Source organism: Canis lupus, chromosome 22 (genome assembly GCF_003254725.2).
Source record: "Canis lupus dingo isolate Sandy chromosome 22, ASM325472v2, whole genome shotgun sequence".
Classification (NCBI taxonomy): domain Eukaryota; kingdom Metazoa; phylum Chordata; class Mammalia; order Carnivora; family Canidae; genus Canis; species Canis lupus.
Window position 1 is genome coordinate 57,732,374 of NC_064264.1, and position 26,401 is coordinate 57,758,774.

A 26,401-nucleotide genomic window follows, 5' to 3' on the forward strand; every position below is an offset into this window, starting at 1 on the left:
CCATTATGCCAAGTACTGTTATTCGTAGGATCATCTCTATGTGACACTCATTCATATGACTATCGGAAACTCATAAAAATAGATTCAAGAGGCACTGATTATTTTTAATCCATTTACAGTTTAGGGTACTTTGAAAAGCACTCGTTCTTTTTTTAAGGATCTCCATAGTAATGTATGAATCATTTAATCAAAGTAAGTGTATCTAAAGATTAAGTGTTAAAGAAGAGAGTAGAAATAGAACCAGCCCCAGCCAGCAGAGAAAGGGAGGTGAACCTATGAAGAGGTGTAGGTGGGAAGAGAGAAAACCAGGCTGTACCACAGCATGGGAAGAGTTACATCAGTGCCGTGGTTTGGGAACGCTTTGAATAGTTACATCACTTGTTCAGCTTTATTTATTTTATTTTTTAAGGTAGATCATGTAGCGGTGAATGACAGTAGATGGGACTTTGAAACCCAATTCTATGACTTTTACAAGAAGTGTCCTGATCAAGAGGAAAAACCTGTAAAGAACCTGGATTTCCTTATCTGTAAAATCAGGACAGTAAGAGACTTCCAGAGCTGTGGGGTTGAACAAGATGACTGTTCTAGAGGTTCTGGTGTCATTTTCTAGCTCATGTCCCTGTGTAAGAAATAATGGAGAGCCACCGCTACTGTTATAAATGAGGACACTTGAAAAATCTTTTAAAATTCAGCCTTTTTTTTTTTTTTTGTCATAAAAAGTGGTGCAGCATCTTGTGAGTAGATCCTAAATCATGTTGACTCACCTAATCCAGGGTGAGTCATCATGAATCATATTCTTTACAAAACTTTTAGAAAGTCTGGTATGAAATACGACTAGGAAGACCACAGATTTCTTCTCCTTTCAGACTTCTGTATCCGGGGGTGAGTGGGAGGAGGAGGAGGACTGTGGTTTTGTTTATTCATCCCTTACTATAAGAAACTAGCAGTGCACAGAGGAAGAAGGTAGTTAAAAGACTGATCAGTAAAATGGCACAACAGATGTGAGTCTGCCAGCCTTGACCTTGATGCAGCTCTCAACACAGGTATTTGAAGGTCATCTGGCCAGCAGTATTGATTCCGGACATTTTTTCCTTAGGAAACATACAGGCTCTCAAGTCTCTAATGAGACTCCCTGGTTTCTCCATCTCCTGGTATGCAACATGCAGAAGCCACAGGTGGAGTCCATGCGTGCCCAACACCCTGCCTCACAAGCCACACAGTGATCTGTCCAGCCTGTGCTGATGACTGGGATGTACAAAACATGAGTGTTGTTTTCTTATGAAAACTTACTACTTTTACTACAATTTTACATACATCCCTTGTTCTTTCTTTCTGCTAAATATTTTAATTATATACTTTAGAATATATTCACAAGCTGCTATTTTCATATAACAAGGAATGGCATGTTTTCAAATCTAAAGAGTGGGTCTCTATTAAATACCAAAAGGTATGGGGCACCTGAGTGGTTCAGTCGGTTAAGTGACTGCCTTTGGTTCAGGTCACAATCCCCTGCATTGGGCTCCTTGCTCAGCTGGGAGCCTGCTTCTCCCTGCCATTCCCCCCTGCTTGTGCTCTCTCTCTCCTCCTGTCAAATAAATAAAATCTTTAAAATAAATAAAAAGATAGGCAGTAGGCAGATAAATAAATAAAAAATACATACATACATACCATAAGGTAGTTTTAGACACTTCTGGGTAAATCTCAAGATAAATTCTTTGGTTTAAATTATGAAAAAATATAAAAAAAAAAGAACTGTACCCTTTTCCTAGATTTGCTTGGCTCTTGTATACAATAGTAACTAGGAGCCATTTAGAAGAATAAAATTATTTTCTTTGTGATGAATCCAAATCTCAACTTACAGTGGATTTAGCACATTTCTAAATTTGCATGTGAACTTATCACAAAGGCTTTGGTTTGAATGCTCCATTCTAGATTCTTGAGTTGCTGATAGTATGTGAACTTCTTCATTTTATAGTCTGTTTTTTTTTCATTTTATATTCTATTGCAAACTTTCAACAAAATGTTTAACAAATCAATACTGTGTTCTGAATCAAACCCAGAATAATATTAGTACCTTTCTAAGTATTTATTTTATTCTTTTTTGAGCTTTTGTGACCCATCTATTGGCTCTTTGCTAGAACGTCAATTCCTATGGTGTTGAATTGTGTATTCAGGTACAGCATTTTGTATATAATAGAAGCTTAACAAATACAGTTGCAATTGAAATCTTAAGAATGAATTCATAAGAAAATATCTTCATAATGGATCTCCTAGTGGTTTCCTTGCTCAGGAATAAATGTATATATTTCAACTGTTCTTCCATAAGAAGGCTGACAAAGGTTTAGAACAGGGACAGTTTGAGGAGATAGCTAAGAAGCACTTCAAAACCTCAGCATCCCCAAGTACCTCTAAAAGATTTGACAGGCCTTTGCAGTTCTTTAGATGAGAATTTATTTCAGCTAATAGGAAATGCTAATCCTGTTTTCTTTGACTTTTAATGATTTGTTTCTATTTAGAGCTATTTTACATATTATAAGATCATATTTAGAATAAAATATATAACATTATATATATATATTGAATCTACCGTCCTCATTATTTAAATAATTACCTAATTACCAGCTCACTCTCTGTTATGTAATACTTGATTTTTTGAACCCTACTTCCTTTATCACATAAAGTTTATCTCTAGCTCTGGAAAAGTATCTCCTAAGGCATTGAGGGAGAAGCCCCTCCAGCTGACCCTTTGGCATCACCCAGTCAATGATTTCCAAGATTGTAATGCCCAAGAGACAGAAAGATAGTGAACGAGACAAGAGTATCCCTTACACAGTGATGCTAGAAAGGAGAAAGCACTTCTCACTTTCTTCTTCCTTTCGAGGCATTAGAAAGTGAGAGAGAGAAGTAAAAACATTTCTACTTCCAGATGTGACTATGTATTTGGAAAAGGGAGAAGACTGAAGGAGACATCACTGTAAACAACACAAGGACTTGATACTTGATAGAGAAGCTAGTTTCGGCATGAGCATGCAAAACCAGAAATTCTTTTTTTTTTTTTTTAGATTTTGTTTATTTATTCATGAGAGACACACAGAGAGAGGCAGAGACACAGGCAGAGGGAAAAGCAGGGTCCCCGCAGGGAACCTAATGCAGGACTCCATCCCAGGACCCTGGGGTCATGACCTGAGCCGAAGGCAGACACTCAACCACTGAGCCACCCAGGCACCCCTAAAAAAATAGCAATTCTTTTGTAGCTTAAAAATAACATGTTAGAGGCACAATGGAAAGTGAAGACAGACTGACCTTGTCACATGAAGTAAGTAGCCTAAGTGAGGGGCTGTGTAGAAGGCTCCTGAAAGTCTCCACTTGCACACAAACAAGTGGAGAGATGAACTGATTTCTCAGATGGAAGGACCTGCTGTCTAGAGATGCCAGTCCTCCCCAACCCATGGCACATGTAGCCCAGGGCAGTCCCACAACAGATAACTGAAGAATGGATGGCATAATCAGACCAGCTCAGTCCTGCCACTCCCAATAAATATGGAATCAGGTAGTGAGTATCAGTGACTGCTACCCTTGGAACAACAGACGCACCCAAAATGCCTATCAGGTGTTCTTGCTGAGAAAGAAGGCAGAGAAAACCTGAATATAATGAAGTTTCCTGAGCTAATTGCTAGTCACCAGGAACTGGGAACAGAGGAACATAATAAAATAAACCATGAGGATACACTCACAAATCCAGCATATGGGAAGCCATACAGGACAAATGATTAATTCAACAACATATAAATTGCAAGGGTAAAAATATAGAAGAAGGTGGGTAGCCTATAGATTCAAAGAGATTTAAGAGATATAGAGGTCAGTTAAATTTATGGACATTATGTCGATCCTTGTTTACATATAAAACTAATGTAATGTAAAATCTGGATATTTGATGAAATGAAAGAATTATAGTTGATAGAAAGTATGTGTGTTAAAGGTACTGTGGATGTGTTCTCTAAGTCCTAGTGTCTTAGAGAATTATACTAAGATACTTAACAATTAAAGAGAATTCCTTGAGATGAGTCTAGTTTTGAGGGTAATAGAAAAATAGGTAAAGCAGAATTGGCCATGAGTTGATAATTCTTTAGGTTTGCTGCTGGCAGATGGGGGTTCATTACGTTGTTCACCATTGAATATGCTTAAAACTGTCCATAACATACAATTTTAAGTAAATGATAATATTTTGAGATTACATGAATATTATAATAAATGATAGAATAGTTATGCACCCAATAAGTGGGATTGCAAAGCCCTACATGCTACAAATCTTTACCAAAGACACAAAGAACAAAGTCATGAAAAGTAACGATTTAACATTCAATAATTTTCCTAAATTTCTCACTACATACTTAAAATGCAGCTATGTATAATGAAATACTTAGAGCTACAGAGTTTAGTAAAATTGCATATCAGCAACCTACTGTAAGAATATAGAGAATTTGGGCAGCCCGGGTGGCTCAGTGGTTTAGTGCTGCCTTCAGCCCAGGGCCTGATCCTGGAGACCCGGGATTGAGTCCCATGTCGGGCTCCCTGCATGGAGCCTGCTTCTCCCTCTGCCTGTGTCTCTGCCTCTCTCTCTCTCTCTCTCTCTCTCAATCTCTTTCTCTCTCTCTGTATCTCTGTCTCTCATGAATAAATAAATAAAATCTTTAAAAAAAGAATATAGAGAATTTAAAGAGAGAATACATTTGTTCAAACTTAAAGGTTCCATTGCAGAAGATAAAATTGTGATATATGACCTATCTTTATGCCAGGCTTCATCTAAGCTGATTTCAGAAGAGTTGTCAAGGATTTGAAACATTTCCTTGCTTACAAACCCGTTTCTAAAAAGTAAGATTTACTGGAAAGTCCAGATGAACAGTAATTCAATCAGGCTTATGATAAGTGTTCAAACACTAATAAAGCCAGATACCTTGACTTCTAAAATTTTATGAAATGATATTATATATTTTGGCAACCTCAACCTCAAAAAAAAAACATAAAATTTTCAGTTGTGAAATTACTATCCTAGAAATGATGCGAAGGTAAATCACACCTTTAACAGGGAGTATCCCATTTTACAGATGGTAAAACTGTAAGTGCTGCAGTCTCTACTGTGTGATAGAGTATTAGCAGCAGCAGAAAGGATCTGTTTTCCTGGCTGATTGGCATCAGGACAGTGTACGGTTAATTCATTCAACAAACATTTGTATAAGTAAGAAATTCCAGACCCTGTTCCAGGTACTAAAAAATGTGCAGGCCGGGGCACCTGGGTGGCTCAGTGATTGAGTGTCTGCCCTTGGCTTAGGGTGTGATCCGGGGGTCCTGGGATTGAGTCCCACATCAGGGTCCCTGCAGGGAGCCTGCTTCTCTCTCTGCCTCTGTTTCTGCCCCTCTCTCTGAGTCTCATGAATAATAAGAATGAGAAGAAGAAGAAGAAGAAAGAAGAAGAAGAAAGAAGAAAGAAGAAGAAGAAGAAGAAGAAGAAGAAGAAGAAGAAGAAGAAGAAGAAGAAGAAGAAAGAAGAAGAAGAAGAAGAAGAAGAAGAAGAAGAAGAAGAAGAAGAAGAAGAAGGAGAAGAAGAAGAAATGCACAGGCATTGCGGTGTGGTCTGTAAGATGCAAATGGAAGAAGGACCAGTTCTAATCTAATACCATGGGAGAAGGACTAAGAAGTCTTCATGAGGAAAATGTTGATATTTTAGCACCAAATATGGCAGAAATCCAGTACAGTTGTCATCATAATTAATGTCCTGACAACTATTAGGTTTCAGTATAGATCCGGGGCACCTGGATGGCTCAGTTGGTGAATCGTCCAACTTTTGATCTCAGGGTTATAAGTTTAAGCCTGCATTGGGCTCCACACCAGGTGTAGAGCCTACTTAAAAAGAAAAAAAAAATAGCTTTCAATATTGATCCACTTACCACTCTATTGATTGATCTATGAAAACAAAAAAATATTTTATTGTTAAGTCTCATCACATTTAGATCTCAAAATTATACATACATTAAATATCCAACTCAGTTTAAGAAGAATTTGAATGAGAATATTTAGTTTCTTTACTTAGCAGAACTAGTAGAGTACTATTCAGGTTCTATAGAAAAACAGTAATTAAATAATGAGATGCTATTTTAATGTACTTCTTACAATAATATTGGTTTTTTACAGATTTTATTTATTCATGAGACACACACAGAGGCAGAGACATAGGCAGAGGGACATAGGCAGAGGGAGAAGCAGGCTCCCTGGGGGAACCCTGATGTAGGGACTCAATCCGAGGATCTGGGCATCACTACCCGAGACAAAGGCAGACACTCAACCACTGAGCCACCCAGGCACCCCTAATATTAGATTCTATTTCTTAAAGACAGAATGGCTAGAAGTCTTGAGTGAGGGTGCCTGGTATGACCAGTAGAGCGTACAACTTGGTTTCAAGACCATGAGTTCAAGACTCATGTTGGGTGTGGAGCCTACTGAAAAAATACATACATACCTACATATATACATAAATATAAGATAAAACTAAGAAAAGGAAACAAAATAAATGAGACAGGGAATAACAATTTTAAGTATGTAAACTACATTTAATGACATTTTCCCCTCCAGACACTACAACATTAAAAAATATCACCATTTTGGTGTTAAGGAAAGCAAAGCTCAGATAATTTAAGTAACTCACAGAAGGACACAGCATGAAGCTCTGAATTCAGAACTGTCCCCAGAGCCACAGGTTCTCTGAAGCTAGACTTGATTGTGTATTTTCATCCTACATCTTCTAAACTGCTGCCCATCCATGAGTATATTTGCTTGCATTTCTCTTAGGGCGCAACATTATTTATTCTGTTAAATATAGAAATAAAAAACTTAATAAATTTATTTGGCATCATTTTTTCCTATAGTGGAATATTTCACCAAGTCCTTTTACTATGTATAAATAAATTAGAGAATGCAAGTGTATCTTCTGTATTGCAGAGCGATTAAGAGGAAATGTTTCAGGATGTCGGAAGAAGAATGAATGGGTTTGAAAATATCCATCAGGTCACCTTAGACAAGAGTGAACTGAGTTCTTTCAGGGATGACCAACCAAGGAAAAGCTTACATTTACAGTGACGGCTGTTTGGATAGAAAGCCCAAATGTGCTGACCAGGAGTATAGATTCATTTAGTTTTCTGCTAATAAATAATCAATAATGGCTACAAGTTCTCTAGCCCCCACTATGAGTTGGGTCCTCTTTCTGGATGATCTCTGACTCTCACGGCAACCACCTGGGGAAGGCTTTGCTGGCCAAGTGGGCAGTGTGGATGTGCGTCCATCTGGCCCCAAGGCCAGTGCTCCTTGTACTAGCGTATCCCTCTGCCACCTTGTGACCACTATCCTGAAGAGCTCGTTATTTATGGAGTACCTCTTAGCTTTGCATTTAATCCTGAGTAATGACAACTACTTTAAAAAGAATGAATATTTTAGTAGAAATTATGTATTGATTATTGTTTTCAGGCCTACATTAACAAGTTAATATGAAACGAGAAGGCATATTGATTAAGATGAGATTTGTTGCTAAATACACACACACACACACACACACACACTTATCTTTTGTTGAAAAGTGATGAAGAGTATAGTGCCCGACACTTTAAAATATGAGAATTTTGACCAGAAGTTACATTCCCAACAACTGGGTATGGCTTTTATGTAAATAGAGGGATATATTTTATGGATAAGGTAGCATACAAAATATATAAAAATATAGTTTTTCTTTTCATTTGTAGTTTCCAATTCTGACGTTAGTAGATTATGATGTAGAATATAGCAGTCCATTTAGCCAATGGGTTTATTGTTGGCCACCCCTCGTGTCAACCCCTCAAATCCCAGAGTAGTAATTACTCCTATTAAAGGAGAATACAAGTATGAATTAAGCCCATTAGAATTTGAATTTATTTTGTGAGCTTGTGTGGCTCTAAGTAAGAGAAGCACTAAAAGAAATGTTGAGACAGAGTTTGCCTGGATAAAAACAATGCATTTTTTAAAGATCTATTTATTTATATATTGAGAGCGTGAGCATGGGGAGGGGCAGAGGGAGACAGAGTGTCTCAAACAGACTCTGTGCTAAGTGTGGAGCTCCACGTGGGACTCGATCCCACGACCGCGGGATCATGAGCTGAGCTGAAACCAGGAGTTGACCGCTTGGCTGATGGAGCCACCCAGGCACGCCTGAATAGAAACGATGTTTTTACGCCTGTGACGTAACTTCCACCTAGCTTTGCTTAAAACCTGTTCTGCAGTTTGATTTTGAAGTTTCAAAGGGCAACCAAAAGGGCCAAGGACATTTGGTTTGTTTAGAAAAGAGTAATCCACCAAAGAGAAGTGGAGGGGCAGGGAGACTGGAAAGGATGAAACCCAAGCCCATCCAGGGAAGACACCACAGCAGCAGTAGGGCCTGGCATGGGTGGGCACTCAGCTCCTTCCTGCTGACTAGGCTCCTGGAGGGAAGGGGCCCAGCATGCGGCGTCTACACAGCTCCCTGGGCCTCTGGTACATGACATCAGTAGAGGCACTGTTGTCTATCAGTTTGAGACAGATGGTGCTAAGGGAAAGTAAACAGGCCCTCCCAAACAAGGACAGAGAGAAGAAAGGCCTCTACCATCATAGGATATTCAAAGAAGGCAAAATAAATTACAGATTTTAAAAGCTGAAACAAATCAGAGAGGTACCATTCCCTCACCAGCCTCTGCACCTGCTGTTTTATAGACAATGTGTCAAAATCAGGAATGATTGGTTTGTTGGGTAAAGAACATAGAGCAATCTAACAAACCCTGAGGCATGCTTTGAAAAAGTAAGATAGAGATTCACAGTATAGGTGGCATAAGGAAAGGCCCTGAGAAGTCCTGCAGAGAAGACCATTACCTTAGGTTGGCTCAGTGTTTCTCCAGTGGGATTCTGATATAGTGTTTTTTAGACAGTGTCAATTGACATTTCATTCAATTAGTGTTCTGCTGAACACGTGCTGAAAACACAGAATATCTAAAATCTGACATCATTCCCGCACAATCTGACATCCCATTACTGTAGTCTACAGACATATCTGTATTAATTGAGAAACAAATCAGTGAATGGGTTGTGTGTGTTCTGTGCTATAATCTCTTCCAGTATGTTCACCATATCTACATATTAAAATCCCCTGGAAAGCTTTTGAAATATATCAATGTCTAGGCCTCACTCTGACTAGATTGGTTTGGGGTCAGGCTGAGACATCAGCTTTTTCGAAGAGCTCCAGGGCATTTCCAGTGTGCAGTAAGAATGTGAATTGCTGTCTAATGTCTAGGGCTCTGCCTTCAACTGGAGTCAGCTTTAATTAACCTCCTGCTTTAATTTTGTGATGTAAATGTCATGCTCTATTATATTTTTGCTTCAGAGATATTTCACTGAGTAATAAAAGTAAAGGGAGAACAGTTGGCGAAAATTTACTCAAGAAATTAAGTTTGTCATTAATACAAATGATAGGCCATCTGGATAAGCAATAATGTTCTGTTACTAAAGAGTGTTTCCAAGGGGTGCATAATTTTTATTATTAAACCAGTTAGCAACGGCACTTAATGTACAAAGCATGTATTTTAATCAGAGAAGGGTGCACGCTAATTAAACAGTCCTTAACAATTGCTCATTTTCATCTATGAATACTTACCTTCGCTCACATTCAGGCTGCTCGGAGGAATACCCAGAAATTTAGTGGAACCCAATTATGATTCTGATGGATGACGTCAAAAAGTAAAAATGATTGCTTTGCACTGAAGTCGATCATATTCTCAGTTATCAATGCATTGATGCTTCTAGATATGAAAACTAATTTTCCTGTAAACATATTTCACTGTATCTTTCTCTGGTTGTGTCTAATACACACCCACATAGGCACACACCACACAGCAGTTCAGTGAAGCTGAAGGAGGGGTAGGCAGGCTCTGGCTATGAGTGGGGCCACCTATTTTGTGGATGGGATACATTTTTTTTCCATTTTCAACTAGATATCTGACATAGGCTGTTATATTCATATTAGCACCCTTAGCTACATTTCCTGGCAGTGTTGACATTCATGCTACACTGCTTCTTTTACATTTTTTTTCTGTTTTTTTTTTCCTTCTTTCTCTTCTTTTTCTTTCTCTCTTTTTTTTTTTTTTTCTTTTACATTTTAACTTGGGTTCAAGCAGTGGGTGCTTTGAACAGTATAGGATTAGGGAAAGGCAAACTGTTTTGGTAGAAAAGTGTAATGTACGCATTACTGCAAAATGTTTGAAAACTATTCCACTTTGAACTGTGCATACTCCTCGTGATTTCCTTTACTGCTCAGCATTGCTCTTCTCTTAGAAACACGAAAACATTTCCGTTGCGGAGAGCATCATTGTAATGAAGGCTGCAAGTCAAAAATCCCTCCACAGCCTACTCAGCTTTATACATCCAGCTGGCATTTTCCCTATGGGATTTTAATAAATTACTTCTTCTTTTCCCCTCCAAATACAAAGAACATGATGTACAATAGAAGATTCAGGTGTATTTTTCTGATTGCTCCATGTCACAAAATACTGTCTGATGCCTCAGCTTAAAAAATTGAGGCTCGGTAGAGAAGCTGGATGTTTTATGAGTCATCATGACCAGGAGAGTAAGAAATTGAGTTATTGTATCCAAAACCACAGGCCAAATCCTTTTTATGTTAGCCAAAGTTTGGCAGATTACTTTAGGCCTTCCTGGGGGGGGGGGGGGGGGGAGAAGGGAAGAAAAAAGATGTACTCTGACCCCCTCCAGCTCCTTCTAATTTTTCTGTGACTTTCACTATGCTCCCACTTGGTATCACCATTTTCACTGAAACAGCGGATCAATTCGGCAAAGCCAAGACTCAACTCAACTAATATTAGTATTAATATTTTATTAATATTAGTTAAATAATAGCAATTGAAAGCTCTGTTTGTATAATTTTACAAAAAGCCTGAGTCAGTCAGAACAGCCAGGTATATCGGGAGATGCGCAGCTATGAAGCAGTCAAGGGTGAGAGGATTCAGGCAAGTTGTCATGGAAAGTAGTTTCTGCAACTACAGGCCTGCCGTCTATTGTGAATGCAGAGTGATAAGAGAATCCTGTTCAACGTGTTTGAGACATCCACATCTAAGTATTTTCAGTTACTGAAAATAGAGATACATGTCCTGTAATTTGGGTGTTTCTTATACAATAGAGAATCATCCAGGGATGTTCTTGTTTTGGAATACTTCATCAGACAGTAATCTATCAGACAACACACAGTAACAGGCATCTCCTTATTTTTCATGGCTTCGACCTTTATCTCCTGAGCAATTCATTTCTTAAAATATATCACATGTGGGCATATTCTCCAGAACCACTTATAAACCACTTCTTTGGTAGAAGATCGGACTGCTGAGATACAGAATCAACTTATGTCTTCTTAAATGATTTCATATATTTTTTAATATCAAAAAGTTGGAAAAATGACAATTGTATTTATCATATAATTAAGGAGAGTATTTTCCGGCGGTTTCATTCCATAATGGAGTCATTTATTTTCTGTTCATTTACTGAAAATATTTCATCCCTAGTTTTTAACAGCCTTTGATAGCTTTCCTTCATCTTTAGTAACAACATTTCTTCATTATTAGAGGAGTATAACATCTGATTAGATTGGGGAAACATCTCAAAGTATTATTTTTTAAACAAAGTGAAATAAGCTCTTAAAGTCTCCATTTTTCTTGTCTACCAACAGTTTTCAGAAATTTCTGTTTTTCATTTATGACAAAATGAGAGTAATGAGTAAATGTATTACTTTCCTGGTGGGGCTGCTACAGTGAACAGATGCTACACAAGTTTTATGGAAGGGGCTTGTCTTTCCAGAATCACTGCTGGAGATTTATACTCTGGCGAGTAAGCACAGATCTGGGTCGGCTGGTCTCACTCTAGTTTCAGTGGAACAAAGCAAGGGGATGAATGTGCGAGGCTGTATCAGTTACAAGGAAGGAAGGATTTTCCATATGATATTTAAATAATGAGTTCCGTCTCTCTCTTTGCCAGTGTAATGTGCAGACTTATTGGTCTGTGTCCATATTCAAACTGTTTTTGCCTTAACAACCACACATGTCAAGTTCAATGTCTTATGTGACATGTTGTCACCGGAGGTGGTTGTAATATTTTTATATCCCGAGAATTGATGGGTGAAAGTGAGGGTTTGTCAAAGAAAGCTTTAACATAAATATGAAGCACTTCCAATTTTACCAGTATCTCAGGGACTCTAGTTGTCAAGGGACAGAGAGTAGTTCTAACAACCACTGGCCAAATCAGACAGAAGGAAGAAACCCAACTTTTATCCTCAATTGTTGACGAGAGCCCAGATATAATTTCCTTTTGGAAAATTTTAAAATACTCAGCTGTATTTTAAACCCCAACTTTGTAAGTTAGTGTTAAAATTATATTTCTTGTCTTTAAATTGAATAATGAGACCGTAAGAAGTCAACAATATCAGGTGAAACTCTTTTCTTTGACTTCTCAAGCGGCACTGTAACAATTAATCTGAATAGACTAATGAATGGGTGTGGAACATTCTTGAGTCAATATGTCACTGACCTGAAATCGTCCCAGAACGAGTGGATTTGCATGGCCATAATTGTTTTCTTTCTCCCCTCCAATAGCTTTGTGTCAACATGACCAATGAGAAGATGCACCACTACATCAATGAAGTACTTTTTCTACACGAGCAAACAGAATGTGTACAAGAGGGAGTTGCCATGGAAACAGCTTATTCTCCTGGTAACCAGGCTGGAGTTTTGGATTTTTTTTTCCAGGTATTCATATAATATAATTAGATACTTTGCAGGATTTAAATATATTGGAGACAAAGAATTTTCTTTCAAGGGGCCTTTATTTGGAGATATCTTTATATATGAGACTTTGCTTTTTTTTTTTTTTTCAGAAATTTATTTTTTTCAGAGCTGATTTAGGAGGACAAGTTACCCTTTTCTGAAGGGACATTTGAGGGATTATCAGTTCATTGAAAGGACTAGAAATACCAGATAATTTTGTTATAAAAATATTCAGCATTGTTTTTGTCAATAAAACTCTCCTTTGGCACAGTTCCAAATCCCCAGTGTACAAAATTAATATTTTATAAGACAATAGTAAGACTAACAAGATCATAGAACAGATTCAGTGAATCTTTTAAATTTTTCTTCAATTTATAATTTGAAATATGGAAAACCATTGATAGATCTGTATATGGACATACAATCTTAGGACATCTGCCAGTGTTGACTCTTAACCTTTATTATCTCTACCGTATAATGCAAGAATCTTTGCCTCGATATCTTTATCATAAAAACAAAAATCTCCTACACAAACAGCAATCCCTCTGTACTAATGTAGAAAGACATGATATACACCTATCAATAATATCTCTACAATGCTTGAACATTGCTTAAGCCTGCTACCTTTCAGCCACTGGAGAGCATAGGATGCAATTTCCTACCCTTTATTTCTATAAATGTAGATTTATATGTTTATTTTACACATTTGCCTAATATGTAAAATATTCTTCTCCTGTTGTCTGCTCGTCAACATTCTTTATTTTAATGACAGAAGAAGCCCTCTTCCTCCAGGAAGCCCTCCTTCATCATGACACACATGGTATATAACTTCTCTATGTAAGGTTTAAAAATGTCTTCACAGTGACGGCAGTATATAGTGAGCTGTGTATGGAAAGTCTCAGACACCTGCCACCCTCATTCTCGCTTGTGGCTGTATCCTTGAATGCTAACCAGTGGCCAGCAGCATGACCTTCTTTCTATCTCTTCAATGGCTATCCTTGAGATCTTGCCATGGAGTGATTATTTCCATAGGAGGACACTCGTCAGTTGGAAATGAGAGTGGGCATTTTTGTGACTACACTTTGATACCCATAAGAATGAAGAGCTATACCAAGTATAGGGTGAAGCTTGGATGTACCTGCAAATATGCATACCAGGCAGGTGTACCCCACAATATAAAGGAAGCTTCTTGTTTCCTTCTTGATTACAGTACCTGCAATCCTCTCCTGCTCACAGACATCTGGATTTTTGCTTAAGCCACATTCATGTTTCAACAAACATGCATTTGTCTTATGTCCATGGAGGAAGGGATCAGATTCTCACCTGACTCTCCACATGTATAGTGCATTTTGGAACTGTTGATCTTCATTGATTTCTGTTGTTGAGGTGAAATGGCATATACTTTGCACAACAACTCCATCTCGCTTAAGCCTTTACTTCTGAAGGAATTGAGAGCCATTTTTTATGACTTCTTTTCCATGTTCTGTTTTCTTCTTCAGACACATCAGCAAGTTTCCAAGTCATAGTTTGACTATCACCATTCTTTCATGGCTTGGTATCAGACATCCAGAAAACATAATACATATGAATTGTAACACTTTTGGAGACAATACAAATTGTAATCCTTTAAAAAATATCTCATTGGTATCCGACTACTCTATCCTTGGAAAATATCCTCTTGCTTTTGGAGTAGAGCAGTTTGGCTATATTGGAAGCAATCACTTCCCTTGTACTATGTGGGGCCTTGACTTTGAGTTACTGAAACACGCACTAAATCTCTAAATTCTAGCCTCCAAAGAGAAGGTCTGTCACTGCCCCTGAAACATGAATGCCCATGCAACACCTTTAACTAGTCCATTTACCCCTCCATGCACAGAGCGTGTCTGTGCATACTCGAGTGTGTGTGAGAGGAGTGTAAGCGTAATAGCACATGAAGGAGCATTGTGGCACGATACTCAAATGCACAGGTGAAGAAGCAACTTATGCTCTTAAGTATCACCATCTTACTCTTCAGCAAATAGGTTTTACAAATTGAAATGAAGAACCTGATCTTTCGAAACATCCCAAGCATGACCGGTCCTTGCCAACTCCTCATTGACTTTTCTTTTCGGGCTTCTCTCCATCCATTTTGTGTACCTATACTTTTATTTTTGCACCTCTGGGCTCTTTATAGGGTCCCAGGTTATCTGAGTATGTGCCATACAGTGGACTTCCTTCTCCACACCCCCTGACCAATCCACCTCTGTGTTGGTACCACAAGTCTCTGGAGGTGTTAGTGACCTAGGTCTTTTGCTGAGGTGTGTCAGCTTGCTTTTTGTAGCCCTATCCAATTCCTTCCTGGTGCTCCTTTCACCCTTTGCCAGTCCTTCTTCTCCTTCCTTCCCAGGGAGGCTGTCTGTCTGCTCACTCCAGAGATAACCTTCAGTTGCCAAATGTCCTGCAAAGGGCACCCCTTGGTAGGTGAGTGCCCACCGGGTATAGAGCCTTCCCATAGCTGCCACTTTCAACCTTTCTTCTCTATGGGTGGCACTAGAAGTATTCCAACTTTTGCATACCTGAGACAACTGTCTCTGCATTTTCCTTACCATGAGGAAACTCTAAAGGGCTTGAAACAACTAAAATAGTTCAGCCACAAGGAAACAACTTTCTATTGGCCAAATAAATAACATCATGAAAGGCCTGTGATGTCATGGTTTGGTGACCTCGGGTCAGTATAGATCCCTTCACTTCCTGAGAAGAATTATTTTATAGATTCACATCTCCATAAGCATGCTGACTTGATGTGAAGAATTAAGCTATATGACAGAATAAGGTAAAAATAAATAATATAAATTACCTTATTTTCAAAGGTCGATTTGACATGTCAACAGAAGAACTTTCCTAGGGAAGGAAAGATAAACAGCACGACAGTGGGTAAAAGTTATTCATCCGATGTGTAAACCGCGTGGGCACAATGGTGTCCTCTGTGTGCGGGAAGCGAACTGTCAGTGGTTGAGAAGTTCTTTCAAGCAGCGTTTTCCTTCACGTGAGATTAATTTTAAGTGGTTGCTTATGTATGACTTTAGCTTCCGTGTTTGACAGCTATAAACTGTCAGACTTCTAATTTGAATTTTTACAAGTTATGGCTTCCAACTTTATATGTTCCCGGTCTTAATACTGAAATATTATAGTCACTTCTACTTCCTGCTGAATAGGATTTTTCTAGAATTTTTATGACTCAACAGGATTGTAGCTTTGGTTTTTGGATAAGTGACTTGCCCACTGTTAACTATGAAGAGGTCGATACAGGCTAGAGGTCAAGAAAAATTATACTTCTCCTTTTTTTGGCAATTTTATTTTTCTTACTGAAATAAGAATATACTTTTTAATATCTCCAGTGTTTTAATGACCTTAAAACACACTCGTTAATCCGTGTATTCATTATCAATGAATAATCAATTATTATAATCAATTATAATCAATTATTATAATCAATTATAATCAATTATTAATCAACCAATACTGTTACAGCCTACATTATCTCAGAGTTTGGCCAGGTATTAGGGATATGATAGTGAGCAAACATAGATGTGTATTAAAAGTAGATGAATTCATTTTTTTCAGTGCTTATAGGAACATAATGAAAATACAAATGAGCATACCTGCATGATAACAGAACCATCCATTTGAGTGATGGAAGAAACATATTCTCTCTTCTTGATTTTCAGAAGCCATCTGGATTTCTCTCTTTATTGGATGAAGAAAGTCAGATGATTTGGTCAATGGAACCGAATCTTCCCAAAAAGCTACAAAGTCTCCTAGAATCTTCAAACACAAATGCCGTGTATTCCCCCATGAAGGATGGGAACGGGAATGTTGCACTCAGAGATCAGGGTGCGGCGTTCACCACCATGCACTATGCAGGAAGGGTGAGTTGAAAGAGTGGCATGATGTCGCATGCGTCACGATGTTGTCAGGATGAACTTGCAAGTTTTAGATATTTTAGAGTTTCTTATTTTCATGAGTTAAAGTTGGCTGAACAACCAGCACAGTTTTACTTTCCTCAGCTCTTTTATTTTAACCTGAGAAGGACTTCGCATCTTCAGAATGTGGGTGATGAAGCAGGTGGTCAAGGCATTCCATCATGTTCCCCAGATTCTAATATAACATGAGCAGGAGGGCCGTGGCTTTAATACACACAGCTCTGCTCTGAACTCTGGGATCCCTTCATTATCTAAACAAATATTGGTCTTTTGAGTTTGCTTGCCCTCAATGCAGTTTTTAGTATTAAATTATTTTTCTTAAAGCATATCAACCTGAGTAAAGAAAGCTACTCTCAATCTTCTCTCAGCTCCTTAACCAGTTTAGTAAAATATGTTTTCTTTCTTAGGTACCTTCAAGTAGCTCCTCTTACCTGCTTAAAAAATCCTCACACTCTGTAGGCCAGGCTGATATCCCAGGCTCTGAGGTGATGCTGGTCTTTTTAGCCATGGCTTACATGTCACAATCCCCCTACCCCCGCTCCCCCCCCCCCCCACCACCACCATCAGGTGACACCTCTGTTCAGGGGACTTTTTCTAATCCACTCACTGTTTCTGCATTCCATGCTTCTCTGGGCATCCACTCCTCCTGGTCAAGCTTGAAATACCCTCCTTGCCTTCTTCCCAAGGTCACACTGTATACATCTTTAGATACTCCAATCCAAGTCCCACTTACCCTCAATCCAGGCCCATCTACGTTAACTGTCTTCCACTTTTGAATTCGTGGCCCCTGGTTTTCTCCCATTTGGCACTTAGCGGAAGTCACATACCGGAAGGTGAAACCTCCAATCAGCGTGTTTCAGATCATTCCAGCCAGTGTCCACTGAGACTCTACTAGGTGCCAAACCCAGAGTATTAGAGAAACAGATGAATAAACTGCATTGTTTGCCCTCACATATCTCACTGTCAGCAAATCAGGAAAAGGCAAATTAACATAGTTATGATAGAATTTGCTTATAATAACATTGGTAATATTAACGAAGCTCTATATTACCCTGAAGAAGGAAGCAATCATTTGGCTCCCAACCTAAGTGTGGAAATATATTCTAGTGGAGGTCAAATGTGGGGATGAGATAGAGTTCAGTGAGGATAAAAGGAAGGAGCATTCTGGGGTAGATGTGGAATTTTGAATAGCATGTGCATCCCCCAGGATGCAGTTGCATCGAGCAGAATCCACTATAGCTATTCAAGTGAAAAATAATTTGGTATGGGAAAATAACCCTCACGAGACTCCAAGCTGAACATTCAGAAATAACTCAAAACCACACTACAGGATGGAGTTTCCAACCTAACCATGGCCTCATCTTTGATCCGGAAGCTTCCAGACAAATCGAGAAGCTGCTGCTCTAGGTTCTGACTCTCCGTGGCCACCACCCACTGCTGATATCTTTAAAGGGCCTATACTCTGACACTCAGCATGGAGGAGTCAGGGACACAGTGACTGGGCCTGGGGTTCTCCACTGTGAGAGAAGACGAAGCATCTTCATGATGTGCTTATGAGCCAAAACAGGAGAAGCAGCAGAAGCATGGCCTCCATCACGCCTACCTTTGAATCTTGTGCAATAGTCCCAGATTGGTGGAAGCTAAAGAACAATCAGATGCTAGCTGCAAAGAAGTCTGAGAATCCTCCTGCCTTCGGACGTGTGCAGTGCAGGAAGGCGGCTCTTCCTGAGAGTGCTGTAGTGTCCACCCACTCTAGATATGGGAAATGGTACAAGAAGTACAGTTAAGTCTACAGAGATTGGCTGGAAATAAATCTCAAGAAAGGCTCTTTGGGGCCAAATCATGAATAAATATATATGGACTACTGAGGACCTACTCCTCTTGATTGTGTTAACTCCTTAAATATTTTCAGACAGTGAGGCACAGAAGATACGACATAAAGTGAGACACAGAGGACACGACATAGGGTGGACTCGGGGAGAGACACAAAGGACACGATATAGGATAGACTCGGGGAGAGAGGAAGGAGGTTCTGGAAACAAGCAAGCACTGAGTTTGGACCGAAGGAGAAGATCGCAGAGCTGGTGTCCTCAAGAGGAGGCTGCAATGCCAATGACGCAATGCCAATGACACAATCTCCAAAGCCAGTGGGAACAGTAGCTTGAAATGACAGGCATATCTCTCCTATGGTCAGATGGTTCTAGTGCCAACCACAAGAGGAAATCCTGGAAAAGAGGCAGTCTGGGAGGAAAGATATTCAGTATAGATATTTTGAATTTGAGGTTTTTAATAGAAACTTCAATAGGATGTGACAAATAAAAGAGGTTGGTTGTTTTTAGAAACATAGGCATATTTGTGGAAATGTGTATCTTGATGATTTCACTTAGGAAGAGCATGGAGAAGATGAAGAAAAGGAATAGGAAAGAGAATCATGAAAACCAAGGGAAAAGAAGGAGGAATGTGGTCAGCAGGAGATACACCTGAGTGGAACAGGTAGGCGAGGAGAAGTTATGGTAGCATGGAGCAGTAGGATGAACCGAGCAGTGAATGGCCATGGAGAGGGACTCGGTGCAAGATTTAACACAAATACACACACACACACACACACACACACACACACTCCTAGAGTGTTGTTAACCCATTAACTGCCTTTACGTATGAGAGATTTAGCCTTTAAAATTTTTTCTAACAGTACCTAATCTTCTAGTCCTGTATTCGAATTTTTAATATTTTCTTCATACTGAGCATTTATTAATTCGTAGGATTTAGTTGAAGTATTGCAATGAGACATAAGTAGTGATTCTAAGTTTTAAGCAAGTTATCTTAAGTCCGTCTCTACCTGACCCGCCTCCTAAGTCTGTTTGTATTGAATCTTGGAGATTTGTTAGATTGTTCAATAAATGCTAATTGCATGAAACTGAATGGGACCAAGCTTTGGGATAATACTTTGTTAATTATTTTATGTTTGCTTCTAAAAATTGTTCTGTAACCACTTAATAGAATTTCAGTTTTTTTTTTAAAGAAAAAACTTGGGGAAACAAAAACAATCAGTTTGAATAAATACAGTTATTTTATTGAGCTCTGATAGCGATAAAGCAAAGCAGAGCCAGTCAATTGATTAGCTGCCTCAGAGCCAAACCCCATGGAATTATGAATTTTTCTGTAAAAGTGCCTTTATGTTTTAAGCAGGATTTTCCATAATTGGAGTCAATTTTGTGGTTTTATAAAAATCTTTCATTTAACTGAGATCTACTAATGAGTCTTACCCCAAGGACTCCCTAAGGACTCATTCACATGTTACAGTATAGATTATATGTAATTTGTGGCAATATGTCAAGCCATATGCCTTTCTAATCATCAGATGTAGCTACATATATTTAATTTTGAGCTTTTACATTTTCAAGAAAAGCAGCATATTCTGCATTTTATAAATCCAGAGACAGAGCAACGAGCTAATTGGTTTAGAAACAGCATGCACGATCTATTTTGGACAGTAGTATGAGCATTCCTGAAGGGCCCTTTGGTGATAAAGCTGATCCCAGGGAAGAGCTCAGTGGCTCTAGGGTTCTTGGGTTTCTTTGTGACCTCTTTTTTGGCCAGATGGATGGGCTAGAGTGTCACTCGGATCACCATTTGCTCTTCTGTGACTGGTTTACCTGGTTTGGCGAGTGAAAACTTACCTCACACGGGCAGGATGATCATTGTGGCTGGTAACAATATTGACATCCAGCCTACCAGTAAAGACTTGCCCCTCTAACAGTTCTACTCTGGCTATGAGACCCCGCTATGCTTCTGAATCTTGTTTGGAGCAGAGGCTCCTAGGTCCTTTTAGAGATGTTTAAGTAACACTATTTGAATTATAGCTGAAGATCTTTCCTAAACACATTTGAATTTTTCATTACTCATAGGAGCCTGGGTGTATTTTCCAATCTCCATTACAGAAATATTCTAAAGTAAATGGGAAGAGGCTGTGCATGAAATATTAACAGAGTCTCATTAATGAGCATGGATCTGAATTAAAGAAGGCTGAGGGTTTTTTGTTGTTGTTGTTATTTGTTTTAGCAAATTTTAAATCATATATGGATTAGCTGTTTTAGGAATTGCTCTTGAACCTCTAATGGTGATTTAAATGATGGATAAGCATCAAATCCAGAAGAGTGTCTAGTTTTATTGGCTTTTAAAATTAAGAATCTTGAAAGAAAGAAGAATTATTATTTGGAAAAAGACATTGGCTCTGAGGAAATTTGAATTTCCATTAAGGTGATTCTGAACTAACTCTAATAGGAAATAGTATTTTGAAGGTCCTAAATTTTAATGTGAGAAAAGTGAATGGATTAGGAGATACTAAAGCAATCTGAAGTAATAAAAATTAAATCAATGAAAATACAGGTCAAAGTAATAGTTATAAAATATATGATACTTGCCTATCTGACCTTTGTAGTCTGCTCATAAGGTCATTGAAAGTTGTTTAGTGCAATAATTTGCTTAAACACAAAGTGATTCTCTTTAGAGCCCAGATGAGTGTCCTGTATGAGTGGCCTGGTTTATACAAATCAAGTTGGTGACATTGTTCTTGCCTGAGATGATGTGTCTGTGTTTCTCTCTCCAAACCCTTAAATATTGCAGTGGGCTGAATGGTAGCCCCCCAGAAAGATATGGCCATGTGCTCACCCCTAGGTCCTGGGAATGGAATCTTATTTGGAAAAAGTGTCTTTGCTTATATAGTTAAATTCAGGATCTCGAGGTTAGAAGATTACCCTGGATTATCTGGGGGACTCTAAATCCAAGGTTATGGGAAGGAAGCAGAGAGAGATTTGGGAGAGAAAAGGAGGCCATGCAAGCATGGAGGCAGGGACGGGAGAGATGCAGCCATGGGCAAGGAGCTTTAGGGCCCCCAGAGGCTAGAAAAGGTAGGAATGCATGTCCCTTCAAGCCTCCAGGAGGGTAAAGATGCTTGATGTCAGAGTTCTGGCCTCCAGAAGAGAATGGAGTGGTTTTAACTCATAAGATTATGTAATTTCTTTACATTTGATTCATTTGAAAGAGCCCCCTACATTTCTCCACCTCCATTTTTGCTCATGTGGTTCTCTTCACCTGGAATACCCCTTTCCTGTCCTTCCAAACTTTACCCATCTTAGGAGCAAGGTCTTGGCCTGATCCAAATTTCATTGATCTCTTCCTTCCCTAATCAATAGCGATGTCTGATGCTGGCATGGCATTTTTTTGATTTACAAAGTTCTTCTGAGACCTTTTGTATGAATGTTGCTGTGTCAGTTTTTCAGTTAAGTAAGCCTTGGTGAAGTTCAATGACTCGCCAAAGATTGAACAGCTATGCGTGAGTCTCCTGGGGGTGCCTTAACAAAGTTCTACAAGCTGTGTAATTGAAACAGAAGAAATTTACCCCCACATTTCCAGAGACTAGAATCCAAAATCCAGTGTCAGTAGGTTTGGTCCCTTCAGCAGAGTCTGAGGGAACTCTGTTCCAAGCTTCTCTCTGACTTCTGGTGGGTGCCAGTGTCAACATTGCTTGACTTGTAGATACAGCTCCCAGTCTCTGCCTCTGTCTTCCCGTGGCCTCCCCTCGTCTTCTTTAAAGGCATCAGGCATTGGATTTAGAGCCCACCCTATCCACTGTGACCTTGTCTTATATAATTACATCTTTGAAAGATCTTATTTCCAAATAAGGTCACATTCTGTGGTTCTGGGTGGACATGAATTTTGAGGGTACACTATTCAACCCACCACAGGGTGGTAGGTCACACTACCCTATTTCGCTTCTCATTTCCAGTACCATGTAGGCCCCCATCTCCATTACAGTGTGTGTGAAATTCTTAAAGTGTTTTTTTGTCTATAGTCCTCAAATCCGTGTGATACTGTAGAGGAGGTCTGCAGGACACATGGGGATTTCATCACCGGGGCTTTGAGCAGGACACTGACCCACAGTTGCTACATCCATAGAGTTTGTAATTCAGGAGAATATAATTGTCAACCTCATAAACTTGTTCTGAGGTCACATATTAGGCAAGAAATCAATGCCCCGAAGATTATTTTGAGGTGTTACATCAAATATGAGTCATAGTTCCCCAATAATAGCTGAAGGTCTTTCCATGTAGGTGCACCACTCTATTTAGCAATATTTTGAACTCATCAATAACAAGTATTGAAGACTAGAAAATATTTCAGGGATCGTCTAATCCACTGGCTATATTTTCAGATGAGAATATTAGGGCCCAGTTGACTTGTGTAAATTAAGTTAGTAATAAAATGTCCTTAATTAGTCAAAAAATACACTTGTTAATTTTTGTATCTTATTAGTTGCTTGGTGCCTGAAGCAGTACTTTGTAAGTCACATTAGAATATTTATTTTTGTTTATCCTAGTGTAATTAATATCATCACTTCAACAGGTGATAGGGAAAAATGTAACCACCAAAGTTATAGTACGGTATTTTTTCTCTCTTCCTATCATGCTTGAAAAACTTCAGGGGAAAGTCTAGAAATGGAGATATTTTTCTGTGAAAATTATAATACTAGAAGAGAAAATATTTAGATAATGTTTTAACTGATGATAACGTGACATCCTGTTTTCCACTGAATAAACAGGTTGTTTTCATGTTAAGTAGCTCTTCCTAGATCTTAGAGAATTTGTGTAAAAAATTATGTTCTTTATCATTTAGCTTCATGACTAATATTTTAATGGGGCAAAGAGGCATGTGAAATTTTATTGCAGATTTTAGAAGATCCTTTCCATTGTTGTTTGCCTGAAGGAAATGAAAGCATTCTCTGCGATTTATATATTACATTTTCTGAGATGTAATTTTACAACAGATTAAGAATGTATAGCCCTTTTATATAATGTGCTTGTAGATGTGTCTTTCCGTGGGTGGACTTTGATTATTTTCATCAGGATTCCTTTTTCTGTCCCCTAAACTGCATCCCCGCAGATCACGTGGTAATCCCAAACACATAGGCCTTGATCATTAGTGTTCACGTCACTGATTTCCACAGGCCTTTATGAGAACCATATGACTAAAACATCACTGATCAAAGTCATGTGGAGGAAGAATGATATTACTGATTTGTGGCCAGTCTGGAACACATCTGATTTTTTTTTTCTTCTCCTTGAATAAGATCTACCTCTATCATGGGATAAACTAAGTCTGAAATTTTTTGGTTGAGATTGATGCTGTAACTCAGACCTGAGAGGTAAAGCTACTGCAGGAGATTCTAGGTCAGTACCGATGACAGCACACCTCTTGCCTCTTGTCCCTTCAGACATATTTACACGTATGCAGAGGAAATAGTGGCCTGTTCAATTTCCCAATTCTTTCTGTCACTTGTCAACCGATCTTCACCCCAGAGATCTGTGAGGGACACGATGAGCCCAAGAAGACTTGGAGAGTGAACCTTTAAATCAAAAGAAAAAAGGAGATGAACTAATCAATAGGGAGCCTTCCATTTATTTGTCTCTCTTTTCTCCAGGCAGGATCCCAGACTTAACAATGAAAGCTGTCTGGTCTAAGCCAAACAGATACTATTAAAGGGTATTTGACCAAGATAACTTTTTTCCTTTTTTTTTTTTTCTTTTTTTTTTTTTTTTTTTTTCCTGACCAAGATATCTTGACCCACACAGAATGAGCTTCATTTACATCTGTATGTGCTCACCTCTTGGGCAGACTTCTGGAAAAATAAAAATGAACTCAGCAAGGCCCCTGGTCCTCTGTTGCTCATATCAGTTTTGCCTCTGGCGTAAATTTCTGTAGGAGACCTGATAAATGTTTCCTTATCCAGGGGTTTGTCTGGAATAGAAAATGCAGGCTCTCATTCAGGGCATCTCACTGTTTCTTCGGGGATTTAATAGGTTCTGTTATCTTCATGGATCCACAGAAAATTGTAAATAAGGAACTGTAGGTTTCTTGAAATATTAATATCTTATTGTTAGTTGATTGGGTTGTTGGTTTTTTTTTTTCCCCCTTAAAAGGAACCAATGAGGCATATTCATAAGTTTCAGGTATGGCAATTTCAAGGCAATGTCTATATTCAGATGCTAGATAAGAATCCTTAACAATAATGCTGTGTGCTCCTAACTTTCTTTGTTTATTAGTATTTATTACATAAAGCGAATCAGAATAAAAGCAAGCAGTACTGTTAGACAGAATCACTTAATGGAAAAGTAAAAAAGTAGAAGTCTCTACTTATAAATATGGATGGCTATAGAGAGATCAATTCACCACTACACACAAAATTGAGACTCTTGTCAGCAAACCTCAGATAGAAAGTTGAAACCACTTGTGAAAAGTTATCAGACCCATTTATATTTGCTTGAAGATGATCTTTCATTTCTTTTCCTATAATCCATTCTTTATGTACATTCTGATGTGATGTATTATATTCAAGAATATATTCCAAAGTTTGGAGTTTTTATCACCCGGTAATCCCAACCATCTCTTTTCGAGAAATTATATTTTGCATCACATGAATAACATGGTAGAGAAAGGGATTATAAATTTGGCTGATAAGTGAATTTACTTCCATTCCATAAATATCGATGCTTCCCAGGAGAGTATTTTATATCTCCTGCGAGGACTTTATATACCCTCAAAATTCAGTTTCCAACATGACATGACTCCTGAAACTCCAGTCTATTTGTTCTGTGGGCTTCACGCCTGCATATATGCTTGTTAAGATCTCTCCTTGGCTGGCATCTTCAGCTCAGCAGATCCAGAAGCCAACTGCACTCAATTCCCAAACCACCTCCCACGCTCTCCTCTCCCTCTCAACCCACTTCAAAAAAGTAAAGCAGTAAAACTGATTTCCCGTATTTGTCCCACTTTTCAATTCATGGTAAAATCAGAAACCCAGTTAATTGCCAAAATCAGAACCCTAGTTAATAGCCAAATACCAGTCGATTGCCAGATACCAAACAGCCATCCAAACTTCTTAATCCAAGTGCTTCCTTCTTGTTCACGGCCCGTCGCTCACGCAGGAGCCGCTGGATGGCACCTGGCAGGAGAGGCTCTGGTTACCAATAAAGGGATGAATGGATGGTTTTACTTAAAAGTGTATGAACTTCCTCTGCTCCATTTATCTTTTTGTTTCTCCAGCAACACAGTTCAAAGGTAGAGGTAGTTATTCTTATTCTACTTGGTAATAACAGACGCGCTCGTGGCCGTGACGGCTGCTTTCCTCATCGGCTGTTCACAAACCCACTCTTTGAAGCAGGGTTGCCACTAACTCTAGGTCTCCCTGGTGGAAGAATGCACTTCCCTTTCCCTTTTAAAGACCGGATCTTCCAGACCATTTTAACACGCTTGTTCTTCGTGGACCTGGTAGTTGAACAAGCACAACTCGGGGGATGTAATCAGATTCAGTTTTATTTTTGGCTCACACCGCTTTTTCAAATATGTTCAGCAGAGACAGTCCTTTCCTTGGAACCAAATAAAAACCCAGGCAACTCCAGTGATATTTCTGGTCTCCGTCCAGTAATAGGACGTCCTTCACTTGCTTTCATTGGCACGCAGGGACTCGGTTCAGTGGTGAAGAACTAGTCCTTTTAAATAATCATAATTACA

At 38.8% G+C, this 26,401-nt stretch overlaps 1 protein-coding gene and 1 long non-coding RNA gene across 6 annotated transcripts in view; one reads left to right on the forward strand and one right to left on the reverse strand.

Moving 5' to 3' along the window:
- The window catches only part of LOC112655867 (uncharacterized), a 60,051-nt gene extending 47,281 nt beyond the window's left edge, over positions 1–12,770 (reverse strand). For 4 of the 5 annotated variants that reach the window (XR_003133924.3, XR_007404872.1, XR_007404873.1 and 1 more), the window contains exons 1-2: positions 12,634–12,770; positions 6,701–6,861 (exon numbers count right to left, since the gene is read on the reverse strand). This is a non-coding gene — a long non-coding RNA (uncharacterized LOC112655867). Of the gene's footprint in view, positions 1–6,584; positions 6,862–12,633 lie in introns of those variants that run through there. The other variant, XR_007404871.1, reaches the window with a different exon arrangement.
- Positions 1–26,401, forward strand: part of MYO16 (myosin XVI) — a 481,094-nt gene that overhangs the window by 296,193 nt on the left and 158,500 nt on the right. Inside the window, exons 22-23 of the mRNA XM_049099266.1 lie at positions 12,699–12,851; positions 16,577–16,777. Of these exons, the coding sequence (XP_048955223.1) occupies positions 12,699–12,851; positions 16,577–16,777 (354 nt within the window). The remainder of the gene's footprint in view (positions 1–12,698; positions 12,852–16,576; positions 16,778–26,401) is intronic.